This window comes from Ostrea edulis, chromosome 1, assembly GCF_947568905.1.
Source record: "Ostrea edulis chromosome 1, xbOstEdul1.1, whole genome shotgun sequence".
NCBI classification, from domain to species: domain Eukaryota; kingdom Metazoa; phylum Mollusca; class Bivalvia; order Ostreida; family Ostreidae; genus Ostrea; species Ostrea edulis.
Genome location: NC_079164.1, coordinates 16351834 through 16364895, shown reverse-complemented (window position 1 = coordinate 16364895; position 13062 = coordinate 16351834). Strand labels below are relative to the sequence as shown.

At 36.5% G+C, this 13062-nt stretch overlaps 2 protein-coding genes across 3 annotated transcripts; both read right to left on the bottom strand.

Annotated features, from left to right (window-relative positions):
• Positions 1-466: 466 nt before the first annotated feature.
• LOC125662027 (perlucin-like protein) lies at positions 467-6046 on the bottom strand. The gene is made up of 5 exons (XM_048894208.2): positions 5880-6046; positions 5526-5801; positions 3466-3645; positions 1286-1458; positions 467-556 (listed from the first exon to the last, which is right to left on the bottom strand). The coding sequence occupies exons 1-4, from the start codon at positions 5932-5934 to the stop codon at positions 1292-1294; spliced, it is 678 nt and encodes a 225-aa protein (XP_048750165.2). The 5' UTR covers positions 5935-6046; the 3' UTR covers positions 467-556; positions 1286-1291.
• A 2642-nt stretch (positions 6047-8688) lies between these two features.
• Positions 8689-12828, bottom strand: LOC125662043 (perlucin-like protein). 2 transcript variants are annotated; one of them, XM_048894218.2, is made up of 4 exons: positions 12563-12828; positions 11462-11746; positions 9351-9527; positions 8689-9151 (listed from the first exon to the last, which is right to left on the bottom strand). In XM_048894218.2, exons 1-4 carry the CDS (start codon positions 12702-12704, stop codon positions 9042-9044), a joined length of 714 nt encoding a protein of 237 aa, XP_048750175.2. In that variant the 5' UTR covers positions 12705-12828; the 3' UTR covers positions 8689-9041. The 2 variants fall into 2 exon arrangements, with proteins under 2 accessions (XP_048750175.2, XP_048750184.1); XM_048894227.2 differs by lacking the exon at positions 12563-12828 and adding an exon at positions 12134-12387.
• Between the last annotated feature and the right edge of the window lie 234 nt (positions 12829-13062).

Sequence of the window (13062 nt, the reverse complement as noted above, 5' to 3'; positions counted from 1 at the left end):
TGAATTTAATGGAAATTAACATCGACGGATAACAATAAAATCTGAATTTGTGGGTTACATATAACTTTAAAACTATCACTCATTACTCACAGTCATTATTCTCTCCAGAACTGGAAGCATTTACAGGTATGTATTCTAAACAGTTTAAAAAAAAAAAAATTTGCTTTTACTGATATTGAAAATGAAATGTTTCTTCAGTCGCATTCTAATAATAAAAAGAATGTTTATGAATTCTTATTCTGAATGCGATTGTAGATAATGTGATGTTAAGGCTGTATATAAAGTGGCTTTCTCTTGCTTTCGCCGGTCATCGACATTTCATGGTTCTCTAATTTCTATCATCGCTTAATTACTAATCAGCATCGCTTAGCACGATCAGAACTTGAAGCATTCGAGTGGAGATGATAGATCATAGAAATTATATCCAAACTACAAAATCTGGTACAGCCATCAGAACCAACGATCGTTCTTTGTGTAGGTAACTTTATTCACCCGCAGACTGATGCAGCATCACATGTAACGTATGACGATTTCTCCGTAACTTGTTATCCACCTGCTAATATAAAAACATCGAATAAGATTTTCTTCAAATTATCTCTCTGTGTTTCCCTCCGGATTACCAGATCAACCCCCTGTTCTGGCTTACGTATTAAAAGATTACAATTAATCACTCCAATATCTATACGTCCGAGAATGAGGCTGCTTTTTTGCCCTAAGGGATCTCATTCTATGGGCGACTAACCCTGATTCGCTGTATTGTGTATTTGAAGCAGAAAACCTTAATTACGACTGAACATCCTCACAAAAATGTTCTACCTAATCAACACAATTTGTGAATTGCTATTTCCATACTCATGTAACCTTAGCAACAGACGACACACATCCCATACTGGCTGATTCTCTGACAAATTATAGACAAAACTATTATTCTGAAATCATTCCTAAACTGTTCATGATATAAAGAGCAAATGACTGGAATTTTACAAAGAGACGTCTGTAGTTTGACTGAAGTACCAACATACGCTAAACAAGCAGAGAAATCTTTATCGTGTCTACGCCTACCGCGACAAGGGGCATCTGTTTTTAAGATTTTATCCGGAAGACCTGTGACTTTTTGAACGACTCTGGACTACCCTGGCCTAAAATCAGATCCAGACCCTCCATACACTAAGCAGGCTTCTACAGATTGAGCTACTATGGTCATTTATGCAGCTGTAGATTTACGTCATGATTAGCAAATAAATGGTACAGAATTTTAAAGTCATGGAAACTCTGAATAGCTAACCTTATTTCAACCAATGATCGGACCAACAGTTTCGTATGGTGTGGTAGTTGTCGGTGTTGTTGTAGTTGTTGGTGTTGTTGTAGTTGTCGGTGTTGTAGTAGTTGTCGGTGTTGTTGTAGTTGTCGGTGTTGTTGGTATTGCTGTTGTTGTCGATGTTGTTGTTGTTATTTTATCTAAGGAAACAAAAGTATAAATAATATTCAAGAATCTCTACATGGGAAGAGGAAATCTTGTCGTTGTCGTCAACTCAACTGTTGTCAACTCGACATTTAGACATCGCCAACGTTTCATCTATTAACAATATATAGATTATCCATATGTCGATTCAATTTATCTTCGTAAACTCAAAATAAAAGACACCACAAAGTCTTCCACATCTGCTTCATATTTAGTTATTCTACTGAACATAGACGTTAACAGCAAACTGACACCTTTTATGACAAACTTCAGCTTCTCCATCGTCATCTTCTCATTTATGTAGCAATATTCCATTATCACTTACATTTTGTTTGTGTGTGTGTGTGTGTGTGTGTGTGTGTGTGTGTGTGTGTGTGTGTGTGTGTGTGTGTGAACAGATTCGATACACGATAGCATGTTACCTATATGATAAATTTTAAACCGAGGCAGAATACTGACAGATAAGTTGATGTTACAAGGTTTTAACAGTCTAAAGTCGGCATTTCGCAAATGCTATGGTCGTTATAATGATATTACCTGAATATAGAACTTATCATTAGGTCGAATGCTGTTCGACATACCAATTGTTAGACCGTTTTTTACATACTGAATTTGACTTCAGATTACTATAGATTACTCGGTTTGAATGATTAAGATATAAGCTCACGGCGGGTGTGATCGGTAAATAAATTACAAAATTGACAGTAGGGCAAACACAAACCCTTGGAATCACCAGACGTGGGATCAGGTGTTTTGAAGAAGCACATCTCTGGTGTTTCCAGGAGTCCGTGTTTGCCCTGTTTTCGATTTTGTATTTTTTTATTGGATTTATGAGAGTGATCACTGTTTTATCATCAAGAAAATTATAGGAATGAGTAATGGCACATCAAAGGACATTCGTCAATCTTCAAATGTTAACGTCACATCCAGGTGTTCAAACAAATGTTAACGTCACATCCAGGTGTTCAAAGAATTTGGGATACGCTTTATGCACCTTTGAAGACGATTGACAAATTCTTGTTTTAGAAATTCCTCAAAAATTTATATGTATATATATAGCATATATTTTAGATTTCTTTGAATTATAAACTTCGGAGTTAAAACAGTGCTGGAATAGATATCCAAAGTCCAAATTGATTTTAAGTATATTTCAACTTTAAAACAAATATTATAATTTAATAGTTTGTCAGTAATGGCACACTTTTCCAACTTTGTTTGTAAGTGTGTTGAAAAAAATGTAGTGTATATTCTCGTAGCTGTTCGATGGCTTTGGCTTGCTTTTGAAACTGTTTCTGTAAGTCTATGAAATACAGTTATGCATGAACAAAGTGGCATGGGTATCATAGTGGCGCATGGACCTCTTACTACACATATCTGCTTCATACTTAGATATTTTATTGAAAGTAGATATTAACGGCAAACTGACAACTCAACTGTATGACAAACGGGATGATTTCAGCTTCTTCATCGTCAACTTTCCACATTTATGTAGCAATATTCCATTATCACCTGCATATGGTGTTCATATATCTCAACTGATTCGATATGCAAGAGCTTGTTCTGGGTATTGTCAGTTTTTAAATCGAGGCAAGCTACTGTCAAACAAGTTGATGATACAGGGATTTCAACAGTCTCGATTGAAGTCAGCATTTCGCAAATTCTATGGTCGTTATAACGATCTAGTTCGTCAATACAACATCGCATTGGGTCAAATGCTGTCTGACGTGTTTCATACCGATTCTTAGGCCGTTCTTGGCACACTGATTTTGACTGCGGATAACTCCGTTTACCTGATCAGGATATGGGGCTCACGGCGGGTGTGACCGGTCAACAGGGGATGCTTACTCTTCCTAGGCACATGATCCCACCTCTGGTGTGTCCAGGGGTCCGTGTTTGCCCAACTATCTATTTTGTATTGCTTGTAGGAGTTATGAGATTGATCTCTGTTCGTTATCTTCACCTTGCATATCCCATACAGAGGTTTACGATGAAGTATGTCTTACCATACTGACAGATAAATGAATACTGGTAGAATATATTATGGCAGTCGAAGTCGTGCCATCTAAGACCATCCGCCACTCTCATCATAGCACAATCCTCATATGACCCACTACCGAAGACAAATCCGTTGTTGTGGGGACCCTGTCCTGTCATCCAGTTACTGTAACTCATTTTAGGATCACCTGTTAAAATAGTCTTTATTGTTTAGAAATGCATTGCAGTGTGCAACTACAAGATATGTTTCAAAATTGAAGTCGTGAAGAATAAAATCACTATTATTAATAATGACAATTTTAAAAAGGTCAATGGTATACATTTTTCACAGTGTAGCACGAGTTATTTCCCCCTGAATACAGGAGGCGCACAACACGTTAAGGTCCTCACGTGATTGTATATTAAGTACCAATTAAGGAAATTTTTGTACAAATTAAGTATAATTACTGACAAATATGACTGTACAAAATTCTTAGTCATTTATTATATATGTGTCCCGTATGGGATTTTTCGCAGTCCTCGGCATCCTTAGATCAGGTTAAGGATGTCTTTAGTATGTCAGCAATTCTTCGTTATTGTGTTTTATCACTATTTTCGACGACCATGATTGATTAATTGTGTATTGTTTAACGTCCCTCTCGAGAATATTTCCCTCACATGGAGACGTCACCACTGCCGGTGAAGGGCTGCAAAATCTAGGACTATGCTCGGCGCTTATGACCATTGAGCAGGGAGGGATCTTTATCATGCCACATCTGCTGTGACACGGAACCTCGGTTTTTGCGGTCTCATCCGAAGGACCGCCACATTTAGTCGCCTCTTACGACAAGCAAGTGGTTACTGAGGATCTATTCTAACCCGGATCCCCAAGGGACTTTTCGACGACCAAAAAAAATATACTACAACGAATATGCCAAAAATTACATGTGCAACCAACGCGTACAATTATTAACTTGTAATCATTGCACACTGCTGAAAACAATATGTACATCAGGTGTCAATGCACGGAACATCGGTTATATCGAATTCGTATATCTCTAATGTAATTTTTCATTTTTCTGTTAAAATCTGTTTTCTAACGTATGCGAGTGATTCAATCTTTTGAAAATTAATGTTTTTGTAAATTAACTTTAAAAAAATCATCAAGCACGTAACACACACACACACACACACACACACACACACACACACACACACACACACACACACACAGAGAGAGAGAGAGAGAGAGGGTTGCCGTTTTTCCGACAGTATACTTTTCCCCAAATTTTCTGTTATCATTACATGTACATGTTAAGTTGGTTATCATTACAAGCAAAGTTTGATCTAAAGGTGGCCCCCTTTATTATATAGTAGTATTGAATTATAGTGGAATTATAAAATTTAGGGAACCAATGAATTGAATTTCAGGACCAAACTTCTGCCCCCACCCCTTCCTCCCAAACAATTTAGGACTTGGAGCTTTTTATATTTGTTTTTGCTTGTCAAAAATTTTCAGACAATTGTGAAGCCAACTTCACCTTGCCCCCCCCCTCCCCCCCCACCGTTTTGAAAACAATGTTACATACCCGATTATATTCATATTATCATATGGTTTCATCGTGCTTTTGTTTCCAGGTGTCTATTTTTTTTTTTTTTTTTTTTTTTTTACAGATTACTCATGGAAGTTGTGGTATTAATTGTATCATAACTTGGACAAAATTAAGGATCAAATACTGCAGATAGTTCTATAATCCCCCAATCCCTTCCATTTGAAAAAATGTATATTCTAAAAAGTGTTCTTCGTAAAATTGAAGAAACTAAACCTTGTTATTATAAGAGATATGATACAACCTGTTAAAACTCAGCCCATAATAAAGATTTTGGTACTGTAAGCTTTACAATACCCTATTTGTTAATACTATTTTATCTTAAGCTCAGGACCCTATCGGTAAGCACGCCCCCTACGTCCAGTGTAAGGGCAGTAACTGCAAAAATGAAGTCCATTATCAGATAATTTCGCTCTATGAAAATAAAGTATTCATTATTATGTCTAAATTACCAGCGCTAGATAGCTCTTATTTCTTACCTGCTACCCATTTCCAGTGTGACTCCGAGTCCTTGTCAGATGCACCGATCCAGAACCCGTCTACCTCCGACCTTTGACCTCTTAGGATGTTGCGCAGGAACTGCTGTATCCCAGAGTCCCTGACCTGAACTAGATCACCGCCTTCGTTCTTACACCCTTGTCTGGCCTTAATCCAATCGTAGTTCCCATAATGCACCTTGATACAAATATGCCCGTATGTATGCAGGTTAGATTTACTCAGATGTGGAGGACAGTTTTCGGTGTGGGAACTAAAAACTTTAAACCAATATCTGAGGATAAAAACCAGAAAAAAGAAAAAAAAGAAAAGAAAATGAAAATAGATGAATACAATACCTCGAACAGAGAGAGTTAAGAAAGCGAGGAGATATATGTAGCTGGGAATTTCCATGGCAAGATCAATTTAACCGAAATATCACATCATTATATTATAGAATATTCCTAATCAAATGACGGCGAGAAGATAAGCATTATCTCTGTGTATGACAATCTCTACAGTTCACCGGCTAGTATGTGCTACAACGTTATATCAACAATACGAAAATCGCTTGTATGCCTTCTGATAATGATTTAGTATGCTGGGCATTCTTAATTTGGAAATTTTCATAAATGTCTGAATCCCAAACAGTAGGTTAATATCTCTTCAGTGCTATTGACATATGTCTATAGAAAATATTACTGTCATTCATTAATTCAGCTATTCATTTATTGGGTTATTGAACATTCAAACAAAAACACAGTGGCTGTATGTACATTGTTAATGCTCTCCATGGTGACTTTGACTTCGAAACTAATACGAGTTGTCTGGTATTTTTTTGGGTGGGTGGGTGGGTGGGGGTGGGGGGTTATTCCAGAATTCATGCTGATATTTAGCGCATGATCTCTTGTCTGTTGACCTGAACATCGACAGGGTTCATCTACCAGTACACAAATAATTACAAGGTGATAACTTTAATAAGTAATTTGGCCTAGGTTATCACTACGATTTAAAATGATCGACTGATGGGGTGGTCTTCCGAGAAAATGGTACTGTATCTGATGCAAAATTTGATTTTAAACCAGGGTTTGGTACTTATAATGCCACTCTAGGTCTGCATGGACTAATCTTTTATTATCTTAGTAAGGGACAAAGGCTATATTATTGTTTGGTAGGTTAGTTTAAGGAGGTACTCTACATCGTTATAATGGCTGACTTCCTTTTAAAACATGGTGGAAAATATAAATATTAGCAATATTTGTCTATACATTTAAAAATTCTCACCTAGCTGAGTAGCTCAGTAGGTTAGCTCGTCGACTGCTGAACTGTAGAGCGCGTGTTCGAGTCCAGCAGGTTTTTTTTAAAAATTTTCTCAGATTGCTTTCGACTAAAACTGTATTTTTTGACTAAATGAAGTAAATTTGAAAGTTCAAAATATTGTTGTACATATCCTCCACTTTTCATCCATATCAAATTTCTCTGGTGTAGCATACATCCTTAAAAACGTCATTTGATAGTTTTGATAGAAACAAGTTGTTTTACAAATTAGCCAAAAGTCGTGTCATAGGAAGACATTTTAGCATTATTCGAGATCTTGACAATGAAATCAAACCATGTGTTACATTATTTTTCTATAAATGGTGTAACGCAAGGAGAAACATTCTCTCCATTCCAGTTTTCTCTATACAGTAAAGGGTTTGAAGGTGAACTTTTTTTTCAAATATATGTAAACCAACCTGACTACTAGTAATACATTTAGCATTGTTTCTTTTGATGTATGCAGAAGATGCAGTTATACTGTCAAAGTCAAACGAGGGGCTTCAGGGTATTTTTTGCACGCTTTATGCGATAGTTGGAATATTGAGGTCAATGTTGGGGAAAACAATGATTGTTGTACATGTATTTCGAAAAGGAATATTTATAGTATGGAAGCAATTGAAATTGTGAGGAGTTTCGATTATTTAGACATGCCTCTTAGTTTCATTGTTAACTTTGATAAGACACAAGAATATTAGCTCAACAAGGTAGCAAGTATGTGCTTGGTATACCGATACTATAACATGTAAATATAACGTTTTGAATATAAAGAAAATGCTAAAAGTCTTTGATATAATTTATGTTACATTTGTTTTCAATAATGGAATTGAAGTATAGTTTTCACACACGAAAGGATATTGAGAAGGTTCACACTAGTTTTTAAAATGACAATAAATTTACGAATTTCATGTCAAATTTTATGATTTGTACGGAATTGGGTCGTGTACCTTTCAAAATACATAGAAAATGACGTATTCTGAAGTATTCAGTTAACATTTTGAATACTCGTATATTGATAAATTCATATAAAGAAATATATTACATGTATGTCTATTTACATCATAATTCACGAGTATCTAATGTGAAACATATAAATGCTACATATTGTTCTCTTGGTTTCAATCATTTCTGGTATTCATTAAGTGTTAAGAATTCCAACAGTACTACTCTAGCATATCTGAAATCTGAAGCAGCACAAAACAATGGCAACAATCAAGCACGGTCCTATATTATATCACCTTATATTAGCAGACTTTCCAGTTTCTGATGGAACACCGTTTTTCTCCGAATTTAGTGCACGCCTTTACAATTTTTAGCTGTCAGCCCCGTAAATTTCCCGTTTCTTGCAAGGTCACTCGAAGGGAAAAACAAATTAAAAAAAAAAAACACGACAAACTTCTACATTTTGAATATACAAGAGCTCAAACATTACTTCAGTTTGCAATGTAAAACTCTCCGTAAAATTGTCATTAAGGTTGCGTTTTAGAACTACCTCTACGTGTATCGTCTGCACCGAAAGTATTGAGGGACAAGCAAATTTTGAAATCATGTGACCAGTGTGTAAACTCAGAATAAAACGGTGTTCCGTTAGTAATTAGTAAGTCTGCGATCAGCGAGAAATAACTGAAGGGTGCCCGCTGTATTGTTCATAAAATGTTGATTATCATGAAATGAGTATTGTTTACACTAAACATTTAAAAAGTTTTTCAAAAAAGGAAAATAATTGTGGGAGTCTAGTATGTGCTTATAAACGAGCAAAATGATCTTGAATTTGATCTTTTTGCACTTAAACGTTCAAGAGTTAGCTGTTTCAAATAGAAACTTGTTATAATAAATGATTAATATCCCAAATAAATGTATAAATGAAATATTTATTTAATATTCATCAGTTAGACGATACATCATTGAAGTTGATACAGTTCGGTGAAAAAGTAAAGATAACGAACAGTGTGATCAATCTTATAATACAAAATAAATTAAGAGTAGGGCGAACACGGACCCCTAGACACACCAGAGGTGGGATCAGATGATATTTCCGTACTGGTGAAATGATAATAAAAATTTTGATCTATGACTTATAATAGTGCAGAAGGTGCAAACTTGATATGAAGAAATCTATCCAGTTTAACTCTGGAAGAGGAAGAACGTAAAAAAAAAAGCAACAACCCGAAATGAAATAAGTTTCTGAAGTTCTTTCCGAATCTTTATCTGCCCAACTGCATATATTGAACAAATTTTAACACAACAATGGTGGTCAGCAACATCAAAATGCCGGGGCCTCTGTACCGTTCTTCGCCGGATCTTGAAGTCAGAGCTGAAATTGAAAGTGAACATGATAAAATAAAGACTTTTTTCTTGTTTCTGTTTCACGTGTTGGCGTGGCAGTAAAAATTATGATGCATTGACAGAGAACGTTAGGATATCTTCAAGTGAACTGAAGTATTCAAATTTACAGAATTTGAAAAAGGAAAACACAAACGCGGCTTGGTAGAACTCTTTGGGTCATTACTCACCATACTGACATATGTAGGAGTACGTGAGGTACTTATTGGTACAAGGCACGTCATACCACTTAAATCTATAGTCGACACGCATCACTGCGCAGTCATCCAGGTCAGAATCTTGTGAGTGTTTCGGCGCCTTCGTTCCCTGACCGTTCTGCCAGTTGGAGTACGTCATATTTCTTTCACCTTATCGAAACATTGGTATAAACATCTTAATAATTGTCTGAATTATGTTCATACCATGAGGAAAATAATATTTTAAATATACATATGTTTTTTGGCGGTTTTGTTTTTTGAAATCAATTGATCAGAGAACCGGTCGCGGTACTCTAGTGGCTAGGGCTCTCACTTCCACACAGGAGGTCCCGGGTTCGATTCTCGAACCTGGCAGCTGTGTCAAACTTCAGTCCTTTAACATACATTTAGACCTTTCCAAGCATCCTGTATCAGAAGCGAAAGTCGTTGGTCTTTTGTATGTAAACTTTGAACATTGGAGGTCCCGTGTCAGGTTTTTAATAGAATAAAAAATGTAGGCGTGGTCACGATACTCAAAGAACTTTCATGGCTGTGTAGCGAGGAGTTTTGTGTATGTGAGCGGATCTACATGTAATATCTAATTTTAATTAGATGGACGTAATCGTAAACTACACTGTATATGATTGTATATTAGAAATGGATATTCTGAATCTTTATTCATTGGTAGACACGGATCTTATAAATTTTAATAAGATTCATGTCTATCAATGAATGAAGATTTTAACAGAATAGTTTTGTACTTTACTACAAATGTAGGGTGTTTTCCTTTTACATATAAGAATGTCAATAGTATCATGAAAGTAACTGAACCAACAGATTTCTTCTTAATTGTTTAGATTTAATGTTACTACGAGGGTTGTCCCAAAATGTCGTAGACAATGTTAATACCTCATTATATTCATTAAAAAAAACAACATCATTTTGTGATTCTTTAACTTACGACAAGCGAAGGATACTGAGGACCTATTCTAACCCGGATCCCCACGGGCCAAAAAGTTTCATAATGATATCTTTCTTCATGATGACAAAGAACACAAATGAAAAACATACATGTATGTCTACAGCGGTCGGCGCATAAACTTTTATCTTTATCCATGACGTTCTTTATCTTCAGTATTTCGTGGTCGTTATATTTGGGGGTGGGGGGGGGTGGGGGGGGGGGTGGGGGGGGGGGGTGATGAACCCTCGTACATTTGTGTTTGGTTAATGTTCAAGTTACATTCTAAACTATTACCATAATTATGTATGGAATGAAGTGTTCTAAAAGTGGATTGATGTCGATTAACCAATCAAATTGTGTGTTACATGTACATACAAAATCAAATTAGAACTTGATTAAAGGCATTTTCTTCACAACATACACATACAGGAAAAAAATTATTATCTTGCAGTCTGATGGGCCTAAAAATTGCCCTTAATCAAAGATTCATTTCATGAATAATAGAATAAAAAACTATGTTGAATTTATTCTCCAAACATTGCCCTAAGCTAATCTGTTACAGCATAGTACTTTTTCTTCAGATTATGAAAAGTTGTCTTATTCAAGAGTTGTGTTCATAATGAGGCATACGGTAGAGACAATCAGAGATTAGTCATTTAATTAAAGGTGTTACTTAGCTTTATATTGAATAATAAAGAGTAAATGAAATTGGGGTCTAAATGTTCAGATGGTCTACATAAAACGTAAAGAGGTTAAAAGAAATTTCCACTATAAAATTTTCCTGATGACAAGGTATACAGTGGTTGTAGCACCTGTATCATGAGTAATATTTACTTATTGATGTTACACAGTTATGTCAATCCCGTGGGGATCCGGGTTAGAATAGGTCCTTAGTACCACTTGCTTGTCGTAAGAAGCGACTAAATGGGGCGGTCCTTCGGATGAGATAGCAAAAACCGAGGTTCCGTGTCACAGTAAGTGTGGCACGATAAATATTCCTCTCTACTCAAAGGCAGTTGGCACCAAGCATAGGCCTAAATTTTGCAGCCCTTCATCGGCAATGGTGACGTCTCTATATGAGTGAAATATTCTCGAGAGGGACGTTAAACAATATACAATCAATCAATCGTATGTCAATACTTACCGGCCACCCATTCCCACTGTGATTCTGTGTCTTTATCGGAGGCGCCAATCCAGAACCCAGTTTTCTCCATCTTCTGTGACATCAGAAAGTGTTCTAGGAACCGTTGTATACCCTCTGTCCTGATCTGGACGAGGTCCCCGCCATCACTAAGGCACCGGTTCCGCGCTACTTCCCAGTTCGTGTGATTAAAGTTGATCTGCAGACAGGCGGAGCTATATGTAACAAGGTTTTGCGGAAGCAAGTCCTCTGGGCAACCAGCGGGTCGGTCATCAGACACCACGTGCCCTGTAGATAAGCAACACCTGGTAATTATCCGGAAGTAATACAAACCATTGGTAACTTTGTGTATAACATTTTTATATTGCAAGACCTTATTTTCACGTGCATGATACAATGATGTTGTTACTCACGAGACAACTTTCGCGATGAACAGGGAGCTCGCGAATTTGAGGCCCGCTCGTGCCATGACCGTGTCAAACCTAAGATGTTGATATAGGTAGTGATTTCTCCCTTGTCAAAGGCTCCGCATTAGGGAGTGAGAATCACGGGTCTTTCGGATATGACCTTATAAATGGACGCCCCGAGTCGCGACAGGCGTTGGCACGATAAAAACCCTCACTGCTACGGCTCTGAGCGCTAAGCATAGGTCTAAATTTGTGGTACTTCACCTACAGCTGGTGACATCGTAATAGGACTGAGAATCTTTCGACGAGACGAAAAACAAACAAACATACATCTCCGGGCGCTCAACACAGTTTACTGGTATAGACTATGTATCAGTGGCAGGTGTCCCTCCCGTACATAAACAAGGCTGCAAATCACGTGGGCGCTCAATAGACCCTTGGAGACCTTTGTATAAAACGTCCGGTACTCCATCTGGTGCTTAATGCACTCCAGGACCCCGTTTCAACAGATCCCAGATAACTTGTTGATTAACAAATTCTTGAAATATTTGTTTGTGTGTACTAGCAAATGTACACAATCCTTCTCAAGATTTATACCTAGTATATTACAGCTATTATTGTGTAATTCAGCTAATTACTGCTAGTGCGTTATTTCTTCATGCAGAATTAAATACTCGTATATACTTCAGTGACTTACCTGGTAATAAACAAGGTAATAGGCACACCAACACACAGTTAACGATCTTCATGTCGTCAAAATAAAAGTTAGCGTAAAATGTACTTCTTACGAACTGAATACTGAACATATACTGAATAATTATGTACAGATATAACAACATATATATACCATAATTTAATGTAAACTTCCTTTTTAACACAATAACGAATTTATTTACCCGAATAATTCCCGATTAGATTAGATTCGGTACATGTAATTGTGAGCTTGACACAATCACCGTCCAATAATTACAGATAATCATTATCACTAAATATTTATTGATATAGATAATGATATACATTTATATATGTATTAGTGTGTAAGTGGTTTCTACATACCATTCGAGAATTTTCACCATATAGGAATGTCACAGCTCTTGGTGAAGTGTCACAGTTTAATGTATTCATGACGCTTAAGGTAGCTCACTACATTAAGACTTGTACATTTTATGACAGTAAGTCACAAGATGTTTGTGAAAT

Coding starts and splice junctions, on each gene's coding strand:
- LOC125662043 (XM_048894218.2), bottom strand. CDS start 12,704: ATGTTGTTATATCTGTACATAATTATTCAGTATATGTTCAGTATTCAG. Junction 11,747..12,562: donor ATTACCTTGTTTATTACCAG/GTAAGTCACTGA, acceptor GCTTATCTACAG/GGCACGTGGTGTCTGATGAC. Junction 9,152..9,350: donor CTCCTACATATGTCAGTATG/GTGAGTAATGAC, acceptor TTTCAATTTCAG/CTCTGACTTCAAGATCCGGC.
- LOC125662027 (XM_048894208.2), bottom strand. CDS start 5,934: ATGGAAATTCCCAGCTACATATATCTCCTCGCTTTCTTAACTCTCTCT. Junction 5,802..5,879: donor CTTAACTCTCTCTGTTCGAG/GTATTGTATTCA, acceptor ATTGGTTTAAAG/TTTTTAGTTCCCACACCGAA. Junction 3,646..5,525: donor ACACTGGAAATGGGTAGCAG/GTAAGAAATAAG, acceptor CTATTTTAACAG/GTGATCCTAAAATGAGTTAC.